Here is a 13,469-nt window from a genome sequence, read left to right as displayed (position 1 = left end):
TTTAAATTCTTGATATTAAAAATAAATTTTAAAAAATAAAAAATATTATTTTAATATATTTTTAAATAATTTGTTTTTAGAAAAACAACATAAAGACTATCTTCGCGTCCCTTATTGCGGAGTATACAGTGGTTAGAAAATCCAGTTAGCATGCCACTAGTCTCATTGTCATTCTTCGTCGCTAGCTACAAGTAAAATAGTCATCTCAACAACATCCAGTTTCCCTATAGAAAACTTGATGAATGTGCTAACAGAGTGGCCATGTTCTAAGACTGTTCATTCTTATCACCTGTGTCTATTTTTCCTCTCTCAGTGACTTTTCCCGTTGAGAGCAAGAAGGCATATTTCAGCAAAATTAACATCTAATTCTGGATGGCGGAATTAGCATTCCACCAAACATTAATGGCGTTCAACATTCTCACTCTAACTGATTATTTTTCTCTCTGTAAAAGTGGGGTGGCAAAACAATGGGTAGAGCGCTAACAGTCGAGACCACCCCTGATTCTAACACTGTTATTCATGTTGAATGACACGTGCATTTCACCCGTGCACAAACACGGGATACACAGACATTCTGGGAGAGAAATATTGTGCAAGAACAATATATATATGTTTCTACCAAGACACAGAAAGCATTTTAGATAACAAGTCCTGATCATGATATTCATATCTACTTTAAATTTATAACTTACCGTCGCAGTTCTTTGTGATATAGTCAATTTCTTGCCCCTGTTCGCCTTTATCTGACACTGTTCCTGGCTTCCTGCGGGTTGGAAGGCCGTAAGAACAACACAGTAGCGTTCTGTGTCTTGGCTGCCCCACCTTCCTGCAAGTCAAGGCTGTAAGCCCAAAACGGGTCACAGAAGGCATCTTCATTTTCAAAGTTGCTTATGCTCGCACAGACATACAAACACATACACACGTTCACAAGCCATGAAAACGAAAATACGATTTTTCTAATTTTGTTTTCCTTTAAAGCAACAATGATTTCTACTCTGCGGCCACAATCAACGCAGAACATTTCACAGCACCAAAAAATGATGATGGCAAAGGCACATTATGAGCGCTGCTTGTAATCTGGCAAGGAGACTATACAGCAAACAAGGTGTGAGTAAACGGTCCCAGCTAAGGTAATGCCTCATCTGCGGCATTGTAAGGCGCTTGTATAGCAGAAATTACTCGGAAAAAGGTCTCTCTGGGATTGAAATTCCAGTAGTCTCCATGTCTGCAACTATTGCAATCGCTGCGTCTAGTTCCCCTGGCTCAAGACACAAGAAGATTATTTCGTCGTATAGCGGACTGCAATACATGAGAATTGAATATGATTAGATTAGCAACAAAAATTGTTGGATGGACATTCAGTTTGCAACTAAAATAAATATTTGAACACTTGCTTTGACATATAACTTTTTAGCTTCCAAAAAGACAATTCCTCTTCGTTTGCTTATAGCAATGCACATGATCTTACCTCCCAAATGCACTGTTTTTCTTTCAATTTAGTCTCTATATTTTTAAAATCTCTTCAATACAGACCCATACTTTTTAAATTTTTTTTCAAGATTTGGCATTTTCCCTTCCTTTTTTCTGTTTTGTCCTTTAGTTTTTAAAATCTCTTTGATTCATTTCCAGATTTTTTTAATAGAATTTTTTTAATTTTATTTTTGATTTTATCCTTTAATACTGAGTTAATTGAGAATTAAATTTTATAATTTGTTTATTTTGTTTTGCCTTTATATAAGGTTATTTCGGTGTTAAACAAATATCTTGACATTAGGTTGATGATTGATTTTATGAACATCTATTTTCTTAACATTTAGTTAAATAAAAATAGTTTTGGTAAAAAATCAAGCTATTAAACTTTGTGGACTTCAAAACTTTATTTGCGGTTTGATAAGTTTAAATTTTATTTATTTATTTATTTTCAATTAATATATATATTTTTAAATTTTATCTTTTAATACTGGATTGATTGAGAATTCAATTTCATGGTTTGTTTAGTTTTGTTTTCTATAAAGTTATCGTGGTTTCAAAAAAATATCTTATTATTATGTTGGTGCTTAATTTCACGATTATGTTTTTTTTTTTATCATATATTAATATAAAATAATAGTTTTTTAAAAAGTAATTAATCTCAGTTGATTCCATGACTCGATTTGTGAGTTTGACATGATGATCTAGATTACTTGATTTATAAGTTTAACAGGTTTACCCATCGAACCCGATATGCTTTTTTTTGTGTTTTTATTTTTTATCTGATTTTATTTTCGATTTCATTATTTAGTATTGAATTTGTTGAGAAATAGACTTTATGATTTATTTATTTTTACTTTCTATATGGTTATTATGGTTTCAAAAAAAATTTATTACGAGCATTAATTTTTTATTATATAATTAAATAAAAATATTTTTTTAAAAAATAAAGTTATGAAACCTAGTATAATCCATAACATGGATTATTGAGTGACGGTAATTGATTCAATATGTCGTCATCTTAATATTAAATTGTCATTTGAATTTTTTTTAAAATTAAATTATTTTTTTATCAACCATTCAGTTTGTTTTTAAATTTATAAAATCAATAAATTCACATCAAAAAATTATCTGCAGCACTATTTTCAATTCGTTGTAGCTCCGCTTTGTTTCTCTTTATTTCTCGATCCAAAATTCAATCTTACCTTTTTCTTTATAAAAGTAGAGAGAAACTAGGAAATGAAAGGAAAACTTTATGGTGTCTAGGAGGTAATTAATGATATTATATTATTTATTTATTTTTATTTTATATTGAAAAAAACCTTACATGAATAAAAAAAGATAAAATAAAATTAATAACCTAAAAAATAATAAAAATATCTTTAATTAATTAATTAATTAATTAATATATTTATACCTGTTTTTTTTTTTCAAAATAGATTCTAAAAATAACTAATAGTAAAATCTCCTGGGAAATGCAAGGATGTTTTGACTTCTCCTTTTTGACGAGTATTTAAAAGCAGTAAGGGTCGAGAAACTCAGTCAACGTAAGGTCTCGAGAAGTCTGGGTTGTTCCACGTGCTGTACGTGGATGTCTCGCCTCTTCTTAAATTGAAGAAATTTTAGCTGCTTTGACGAGTTTAGGTTTTTTTCTTTTTTCATTATCCAAATAATATATTAGAGCCCGAAATCTGTTAAAAAAAAGGGGGTAAATTTAGTTTTTTTTTTATTATTTTAAAAAACTCTATTAAGATATAATAGTATGAGATTAATACTAGCATACAGCTTAAAGACTCTTCATTAAATGAAAGAATTTAACCCAAAGTGTTTTTGTTTTATACTAGGATTCAAACAGGATGATCTGAAGTTATTATTATTATTATTATTATATAAGGAGTTTAGACAAAAAAAAAATACTAAAATATCATTGTATAAGGTACAAAGAAGACATGTCTTGATAGATAATATTTATTATTTCTTATTTCTAAAATATCATTGTAAGAAGCTCTTAATTTTAAAATTATCTAATAAATATATGTAAGGATAAAAATAATAATTATTATAATTTTAAAATCTAAACTATTAGTTGATCTAAGGATAAAAATAATTTTTATATTTTATTTGGTCTTGTCCATCATCAACCAAACTTGATATATAGACAATCACTATATCTCATACACCACTACTAAATATAATTATATCTTCATCTCATGTTTTGTCTTGTCTTGTTTATTCCTATTATCTCTATCTTCTTTGTCTCGAGACATTAACTAAACGTTGCCTTATAGACCATTACATCGTTAATTAGAATAGTGAAATCAAGTTGCTACTTCTTCCTTTTCTTTTTCATTTATATTTCTTGATTATGAAAAATCAAAACACTTCCCTCCCTTTTTTTCTTCTTTTTCTTTGGGAAACATGCTTAATTTTTCTCATTAAGCAAGAAACATTACATTACAAAAAAAATAAATTAAATGGATAGCTAAATCCCTGTACACTTAGAGACCTTTATACTGTGGATTAAAATAATAAAATTTAGCTATTTTTTTCCTTTTCTTTTATATTTCTTGATTTTGAAAAACCAAAATACTCCCCTCTTTTTTCCTTCTTTTCCTCCAGGAAATGAGCTTGCTTTTCGTTTCTTTTCTTCTAAATCCTTGTACACTTAGAGACCTTTATGCCGTGGATTAAAATAATAAAATTTAGTTGTTTTTTTTTCTCTTTTTTATATTTCTTGATTATGAAAAACCAAAACACTTCCCTCCATTTTCCTTCTTTTCCTCTAGGAAGAGCTTGCTTTTTGTTCTTTTCCTCCCCCCCTAATTTTACTTCTTTTTCACTAAGAGATGGGCATGCTCTCCTCATTTTCCTATAAAAAACAGGCAAGAAACATTACATTACAAAAAAAGAAAAAACTAAAAGGGATAGCTAATTCCATGTATATTTAGAGACTTTTACATTGTGTATTAAAATAGTAAAATTCAATTGCTTCTTATTTTTCTTTTTTCTTTTATATGTCTTGATTTTAAAAAATCAAAACACTTCCCTCTCTTTCCCTTTTTATTTTCCTCCAATAAATGGTCTTACTTTTCCTTATTTTCCTCCAAATAACACTACCCTGTTTCCTTTTTTCTCTCTCTAGTAACCAGGTATGTTTTTTTCTATAAATATAGGTTATAAACATTACAATAAAAAAAAAAGCCTAAAAGGGATATGTATTGCTTATACATTTAGAGACCTTTACATTGTGGATTAAAACAGTAAAATGCAGTTATTATTATTTTTTTTCTCTTTTATATTTCTTGATTTTAAAAAACAAAAAACTTTCCTCTTTTTCCCTTTTTATCCTTCCAGGGAATAGGCTTGCTTTTCCTCTAAAAAATGCAACAAACATTGCATTAAAAATACAGTAAAAAGGATAGCTAATTCCTGTGCACTTAGAGACTTTTACATTATGGATTAAATAGTGAAATCTATATGTATCTTTTTTATTCTTATCTTTTATATTTTCTGATTGAAAAATCAAAACATAACCTTTTTTTCCTCTAGGAAATGAGCTTGTTTTTCTTTATTTTCCTCCAAAAAACTCTCCCCCCTTTTCCTCATTTTCCTCTGAAAAACAAGTTAGAAACATTACAATACAAAAAAATAAAAATAAAAATAAAAATAAAAGGGATAACTAATTCTCTATGCACTTAGAAACCTTTATAGTGCTATGGATTAAAACCATCAAATCCGGTTACTTCTCTCTCTCTCTCTCTCTCTCTCTCTCTCTCTCTCTCTCTCTCTCTCTCTCTCTCTCTCTCTCTCTCTCTCTCTCTCTCTTTATATTTCTTGATTTTTAAAAATTCAAAACACTTCCCTCTTTTTCCCTTCTTTTCCTCCCAAAAATGGGTTTGCTTTTTCTTATTTTCCTTCCAAAAAAACACTCCTTGTATTTTTCTTCTTTTTCTCTAGGAATTTTCCTCTAAAAAATAAGTAAGAAACATTATGCAATATAAAAAACCTAAAGGGATAGCTAATTCCATGCATATTTAGAGACCTATACACTATGGATTAAAAAAAATGAAATTTGTTCGCCTTTTAGTTTTTTTTCTCTTTTATATTTTTCTTGATTTTGAAAAATCATAACACCTCCCTCCCTTTTTCTTTTTTTACTCTAGGAAATGGGCTTGCTTTACTTTATTCTCCTTCAAAAAAACACTCCCTCCTTTGTCTTCTTTTTGACTAGGAAATAGGTTTGCTTTTCCTTTAAAAAACAAGCAAGAAACATTACATTACAAAATAAATAAATAAAAGGGATAGCTAATTCCATGTACACTTAAAGACATTTACATCGTGGATTAAACTTAATGTTAAAGGGTGAATATGATAAAAAAAACACAATAAAAAAATTAAATAACTCGAGTCAACCCAAGTAAATCTGTCAAACCCGCGATTTGAATTATAAAAACTGGATAACTCTATGAAAATCAAATAAAAAAATTACAAATATCAATTAAAAACCAACCCAACATTGAAAGACAAAACTAAAAAAAATAAATCAATTTTAAAAGAATCAATCTCGCATTGGAATCTTTCCTCAACATCATAGGATCTCTATATGAAAAATGAAAAACATTGTTAAGTCCAATCCCAAATGAACTCAACGTAAAAGAATCAAATTGAAAATAAAATTGAGTAACCAAAAAATAGGGTTAATCTTTTCTTTGCCTATGCAATCCAATCCCCAATTCTTTCAAGAAAAAAAGGGGCTAAATATTTGTCTAATGTTCAAATTCGATCCCCATAATTTCAATTATTTTAAATTAATAAATTTTTATTTAATTTTGATAAACCAAGCATTAATCGAGCTAGTGAGGAATTATTTTTCTCGACACCTCAAGATCCTATAACTTAGACAATTAAAATAAATTATCAAACCCAATTCTAAATAAACACAACCTCTAAGTAACAAATCTAAAAAGAAATTGAGTCTCCCTCTCTTTTTTCCTTTATTCACAATACACTGCTTGAGTGCTTGAGCGACCGAATCTTAAGTTGCTCGAATAAAGTCTTTACCTCTTTGTGAGAGTATCAATGTATCACATGAGCCATAACCATTGGTATCATAACAATTATTGTAAATGTTGAAAATTCATGAGTTCTTATGGACATCATCATCATATCAGCTAATTTCTTAATAAAAAAGCTGAAGTATTTTCGATCAATATTGCAAGGCAATATCACTCATGTAACATGCCATGAAAATCTGGGTTGCTGCATGCAACCTATGAAATAGGCCACCTTGTTCTCTGTCTGTGATTCTGCATGTCAAACCTGTATATATGTTGCGACAGCTGATGGCATGGACCATATAAGGAGAAAAGAAGATAATGCATCAGCTAGCTCCACCCATCAAGAAATAAATAAAAAAGAGAGCCCATAATTATAACGAGTCAGGCTCACTAATTTCCAGTGTTCTATTTCTATTTTCTGCATAATTCTAAACGGCACAGAACATCATGAGAGTCACGTAAGGATAAACAGATAGATAGAAACACATTAAAAGCTGGAGTATCTTATGGTCTTACATACAAAGGAGAATTATTCTTCATTTGAAAAAAAAAAAAAAAGCCTGCAACTGCTAAGTGCTAAACGAAGCAGCGCAGTGCTTTGCACACGCCACACAAAGCATTACTTGCACTGTTCCTACGGTGCAGTAGAATTATGATATAGACCACCTACGCGCTAAACGAAGACTGTTTCACCAATAACATACAAGACAAAACACAAATTTGCTGATCAAATATGGGAACCATCATGTTGAGGAAAGGAATACCATGCATGGCTGAGAGTGAGAACCGTAGCTAGTCTTCTTATCATGCTAACCAACCTGGCATGTAAGTAGTCATACTTGGGCCAGCAGTGACCATTGTTATATTTTCTGGCTGATACCTGCAATTCAGAATAAAATTGTTGTAAGACAAATCCCCCTCGTCACTTAGCTTTTGCTCTTAAACGTTGACAAGTGATTCTACAATGTTGAAACGATGGCTTCCAGAAACATAACTGACATAAGACAATCACTTTATCACTTTAGTTTCTTCTCTTTTTTTTTTTTCTGTGACCATCATTTTATGTATCCAGCCGAAAGGTTGCAAAACAGTAAGGATTAGACTTAAGAGACCAGACATACCCAATTTGTAGTGTAGGTTCACACTCCAAAGCATGAAAAAACCCATCACCCTGGGGTTGAGCTTGTTGTCTAGCGTACTCCACATCTTCTGCACTTGGATTCAACTGGAGTGAATTTAATTGGTAGCCTTCCATCAACTGCAAAGTGAGCAAATACAACAACCAAGATGTCATCATATTCAGGCTATTCTTAGAAGGGGAGGCCAAATCAATTGGACTAATTTATGCTCAATGTCATCGTAAACTCAATCTAGAAGATTAAGGATGGTAGCCACCAACCATTAACATTTTGATTTTTAATGTTTTTATTTTGTGTATAAATATAAATTTATATTATTTGGTGTGAGAAATAAAAGAGAAAAACATTAGAGAAAAAAAAGGGGTAAGAGTTTGAGAGTTTGCAATTTATGTAAACTTGTTGTTTATGAAATAAAACAGATTGTTTATTTTTTTGTTGAGTGTTTCAAAACCACCACTAGCTAGTGATCTCTCCCGCCAATATTCAATCTGTGGAAAGGAACTTAATGCTTAGCAGTGATTTCGATTTCTACTTAACAGAAACTTCTGACTGGAAATAATTTTAGGGGTTCTTGTTTCTGAACTAACTTGCTTCCACCTAAATGGAAAAGTAACATACCCTTTCTTTCAGGGACTTATTAGCTGCAGTCAGCATGTGCTCCTGCATGTAATGTTTGGAGTTAAATAGAGAGTGCTAGGAAAAGGAAATCAATAGACAACAAGGAAGCTTCAGAAGTTTCCATACCTTATGCTGTAGGTCATTGAGCTGATCTAGCATGTATTGGGTCTGTAGAACAATAAGAGGAATTATGAAGTTGAGATATGTACTGCTGGGTGTCAAGTGCTTTGTTACATATATAAAGTACTTATTTGTGTGCAGTCAAGTCAAATTTAACATCCAAGAGAAGTTTTAACTGTGATTGACTCTGTTCTATATTTTCAGAATTTTACTTATTAATCAGAATGCTAAGTATAGTCAATTTGATAATATATATCCAATCCTTCTATCTTCAAAATACCCTTGTTGATCTGATCTGCTTCAATGACATATCAAGCTGCCTTTCAAGTGATTCTAGCTCTTTGCTGCTTAGAGGGCCAAGTTCTTCTCCCAAAAGATTCCTGTAGTTCGATGGCAATGAAATATTTGGTGATATCAAAGGTCAGATTTCAATATTATTTTTGAATGTAGATAATGACACTTTCTAATGAGGATCACCCTTGAAAGACTACGTTTTAAACATCGCTGCTTAAGGCATTCTCACCTTTGGGTTCTTTGCAGGGCTTCATAACGTGCTTTAAGCTTCAGATATTCCTGCTGACTACTCAGTTCCTACAGCCAAAGCAGTAAAATCCATTTGAACATGAATGATTCAAAATTAACACCTAAAAATTATGTTGATAAGATTTGCAGTGCATATATGCAAGTGCACTGGACTATCAGTAAGCCTTGACGAGGCAGTAGCCATAATATCTTATCATAATTGATAATGTTGAATATTATCAAAGCTCCAAATTAATATAATAATTGAGTTGCTTCCTGAAAATAATATATATATATATATATATAGTTGATAAATGTAGTTAGAGATTTTTAGCTGCTGTTTTTTTCTGCAATTTTGTTCTTCATTCTCTTAATGACGACAAACTGTTATTTTTTTATGAATAAAGCCGATCATTTTTTTTAAAAAAAATAGACTCATTTTCTTCAATTATATAAAGAAAAGGGGCATTTTCCAGCTACCAAAAAGTAAGTTGTTTACATTCCCTCAATTACAAAGATGACCTTGATCGGAACTACGAGAAAGTGCTCTAAGGACATGGTATTGTACGTATGTTATAAAGACCATTGCTAATTGTTTTACTTGAAAAAAATTTCACCAGCAAATTATTGTTCGTTACGCTTGCGTATAGCACTTGCTTCTTGTTACTGCACAGAATCTCGCTGCAGTCTTAATTTTCAATATATCAACCAGACAGCAGGCAGGCGTTCTTTTCTAAAGTTGTTTTTATATATGCCGGCCCAGGAGAGCATTTTTCCTATTATCTAATAGCACCAAGAAAGGTCAGCTTGAAGAAGAACAATACAAGAAAAGGAAAGCTGCGGCAACAGATTGCAAAAACTAAAATACAACTGTTATGTGTCTTTTAAGAATGCTATTAGCTTGGTTCTACATTGTAAGAAAGCAAACTTATTTCCACAGAATCTAGCTGACTGAAATAATAATGATTACTAGATAAATTAAATATTGGCTAGAATCATCACAAAAAAAAAATCCTCAAACATTCTGGTTTTGAATTACATCTCAGGGGGGCATCATATATCTATCTTCTGTGATGATTTCTGGACTTTTATTCTTTGTTGTGATATTTATTGCCACGAAAACCTGTTTGTTTCTATATAACTTACTAGAAATTCTTACTTTGGAAGATTAAATAAAGGACCAGAAGAAAGAGGGAAATTCAAAGGATATAGGAAAAGGGTAAATTTGCGTACCAGGGCCTCCCTTGCAGACACATTTGGCTCTGGTGCTCCATAATTGCACTTCTGGTACCTCTCAAGAGTTTTGAGCATGCTGAACAACAATAGCAAAAATCAGTAAATTTTAAATCTTAAAATCTAACCATCAAGATTGATGCAAAGATTGTAACAACAAATAGAGACATGTACGAGGACAATATATATAGCAAGGATCTATTTTGAGCATAATATTCCTTTTCAGATAGTGTTAGTTTCTTGTGAAATTTTCTTACATTTTATTTTATCATTAACCCAACAAATTTATTTTGAGATTGGATTGCAATAGCTAACAATTCACAAGGGGAGAGAGCCGTTCTGTAGTGTAGTTATGACATGGTATTTCAATAGAAATATGCTAAAGTCGAGTGAATGAACATAAAATTGACTAATATTTCTCTAATGCATTTTTTTTAAAAAAAGTTTAAACTTAGTACATGTGAATAGGTAGTTTGTAAAGATCTTAAACTAATCATTGAAAGTTACCAATTATAAATTGATTACATTTCTCTATTTAAAGAGTTTTCTTTTCCAAATCTTTGTTGTATACACTCCATCAGTTCGAGTCCTTAAATATGAAACAATCTTTTGCTGCTCATTTTCTCTGGTTATTAAGGCCAACCAGAAGCATACGGATAGCACACCCTCTTCATAATTAAGAAACAATATGGTGATGTTTCAGGATGATTTATAAATAAATTGGGCTGTGGAGAGGTATGGTCATAGTGTTGATGGCATGCGAAATTGGGAAGCCAATTTTCTAACAAATATTTGGTGACAAATGATGATGATTAACTTGAGCAATGAAGTTTTAAAAAGACCTCCACACCCCCTCCCCCCCCCCCACCCCCAAAGTTTAGCAGTTGTCATTGCAATTCTATATTTTTTTTCTGTCCCAAAAGAAAAAAAAAGGCTCTTTAATTAATTCTAAGCTGAAAGAGATGGGAACAAATTAATTAAGAGGTTTTGTTTGAAGTATTTTTTGAAAATTTTCTTGACAAGATCAGCAATAATTCAAGGAAAAAATTCCATTAATTCAATAGAAGAAATGTAATTAACCCTACTTTAACAAATTAGTTAATTAAAAATTTCTAGACATAAAAATAGTCAATTGTACAAGCAAAACCATAAGATAATTAAGAACACAGAATGTAATGTTGGACTAGAATTTAAGGGCATTGATAATTGTACTAGAGAAAAGGAACCTCTAATTAGGAGGAGTCAAAACATCCTGTGGATATTAGACATATTGATCACTCCAAAGACACAGACTCAATTACAGACTTCGAGAGCACACCACTATTAAGATAACCTCTGATTTGAATGAAAGAGAACAATTCAGTATACTGAAAAGAGTGAGAGGACTACTGATCTGTAGATATTGAAACCCTATTTATCCTTGGCAAAGATCAAAACCCTAGATGTCTCTATCAGTTCATGTGATTGGAAATATCCTCTCTCCACCGAAACAGAAAAGAGAGAGTTGAAGATCCAATGGAATGAATGGAAGCTCCTATGTGAAAGGACTGATCTGAAGGGAGAGAGAAGAAAAAACAGCAGTCGTAATGTCCCATTCTTATTGATTGATAGAAAACATTTGCAGCAAAAAGTATGAGGGTAGTGAGCATGAATTATTACGAACTTGTCTTTTCCATCATGTAATTAAATTTAATAATAACAAAAGATTGTGTTTTTATTTTTTTCTTCTTAAAATTAACTCTGAAAACTCTGTGAGGTAGTTGGGAAAAAGCCTACAAAATTGAAAATGTGTTAAACAGAAAATCAATGAAGACATGGACTGGCAAATATAAAGGTAAATTAAAGGAAAACCCTAAGCTTCATAGATCGCAAATGATCAGAGAGAGAGAGAGAGAGAGATAGGCAAGATCAACTAAATTGCAAACTTTCTCCAAACAAAACTTCAACAATTCCCAGAAACTCTAACTTGTTTAACGAAATCAAGTTGATTGGAGTTTTGAATTGAACAATCTAAGACCTTATTAACCTCAAAATGGTTGAATAAAAAAGGGCAGCACTTTCAAAGATTAAAGAGGGAGAAAGAAGAGAAGATTGTTTTTGATCTTATGTAACAACCATGCTATGTTGGATACTGAAGAGAAAATGAAAGGAAAAGAATGATAAAGAAAACAAAAGATGAATTAGGACTATGCGAGATCAGAAAAGAACATTTTTAGCTTCTATGATCATGAAGAAAACTCCATATACATCGCATAGCTTGATGGGTCTCTCGAACTGTTGGAAGAGCAACAGATCATCAGATTTTTTTTTTCTTTTCAAGAAGAAAAATGAACACAGAAATGGAAAATTCAGATAGTAAACGTAAAAGGAAAAGAGACGGAGAAAGGGCAAAAGACTATGGGAGCTAAGAAAAACTGTATAGAGTTTGAGTCAATATAACAGTAGATATTATAACGTTTATCTCTCTTTTTTGTGGTTTTCCAGTTGCAGATCTAGCATCAATACCAACACGAACACACTCTACCTGCTATAAACGCCGAGACATTCACAGAAACGGAAACAAAAAGAAACCAACTTTTATTTCCCTCTCTCTCTTCAATTCTCAGAACAAATGCTTAAAAAACCCAACACTGAAAACAGAAAAAATCAACTTACCGTGCTCCGAAAATCTAAAGACAGGTCTCAAAACAAGAAACAAAAAAAAAAGGTCAGAAAAATTGAGCGAATCTAGCTAGCTAAGAGAGAGAAGGAGTGAAGGAAGCTGAGAGAGTTAAAAGAGAGAAGCTTTTGTGTTTTTTTTTTTCCTGTGTGTGTTTGAAGGGTACAAAAATTGGTTTGTTTTGGTGATACCTTGAACTACTGCAAAACTCGTACAGCTTTCCTCTATTGGAGAAGATGATGAGAGCAACCTCTGCATCACAAAGAACGGAAAGCTCATAGGCTTTCTTCAAAAGTCCATTCCTTCTCTTTGCAAATGTTACTTGCCTGTTGATCTTGTTCTCAATTCTCTTCAACTCAACCCTACCTCTCCCCATATCTTCTCCCTCTCTCTCTCTTCAAGAAAAACCTTTCTTTAATTTTAGCACTCAACAAATCCCAACAAGTCTCCACACATAAAAAGTATTCTTCTTCTTTTTTTTATGGCCCTTTTTATACACACACACACACACTCGCTCTCTCGTCAAGCACCAGCACCAATCTCTTTATTGGTATTTAGGCTTTATTTATTAACTCGGTGGATCACGCTAAAAAACACATTCTTAGACCCCGTAAACACAGTATTTAAGCTATGTTCAGCTTAATTTGTTTG

At 31.6% G+C, this 13,469-nt stretch overlaps 1 protein-coding gene across 1 annotated transcript; it reads right to left on the bottom strand.

The window, feature by feature from the left end:
* Window positions 1–7,331: 7,331 nt before the first annotated feature.
* On the bottom strand, window positions 7,332–13,194 carry LOC133685052 (agamous-like MADS-box protein MADS4). Its single transcript, XM_062106877.1, has 8 exons — window positions 13,010–13,194; window positions 10,160–10,238; window positions 8,928–8,995; window positions 8,685–8,784; window positions 8,411–8,452; window positions 8,285–8,326; window positions 7,649–7,785; window positions 7,332–7,407 (listed from the first exon to the last, which is right to left on the bottom strand). The coding sequence occupies exons 1-8, from the start codon at window positions 13,192–13,194 to the stop codon at window positions 7,332–7,334; spliced, it is 729 nt and encodes a 242-aa protein (XP_061962861.1).
* Between the last annotated feature and the right edge of the window lie 275 nt (window positions 13,195–13,469).

Source organism: Populus nigra, chromosome 1, assembly GCF_951802175.1.
Source record: "Populus nigra chromosome 1, ddPopNigr1.1, whole genome shotgun sequence".
Classification (NCBI taxonomy): domain Eukaryota; kingdom Viridiplantae; phylum Streptophyta; class Magnoliopsida; order Malpighiales; family Salicaceae; genus Populus; species Populus nigra.
This window is presented reverse-complemented; position numbering and strand designations above follow the sequence as displayed.

Bases quoted from the DNA above. Each gene is read 5' to 3' on its own strand.
- LOC133685052 (XM_062106877.1), bottom strand. From the start codon at position 13,194: ATGGGGAGAGGTAGGGTTGAGTTGAAGAGAATTGAGAACAAGATCAAC. The intron at 10,239-13,009 runs GTATCACCAAAA...ATTGTTGTTCAG, and splicing joins GAGTTTTGCAGTAGTTCAAG to CATGCTCAAAACTCTTGAGA. The intron at 7,408-7,648 runs GTATGTCTGGTC...TCTGAATTGCAG, and splicing joins GAACCTACACTACAAATTGG to GTATCAGCCAGAAAATATAA.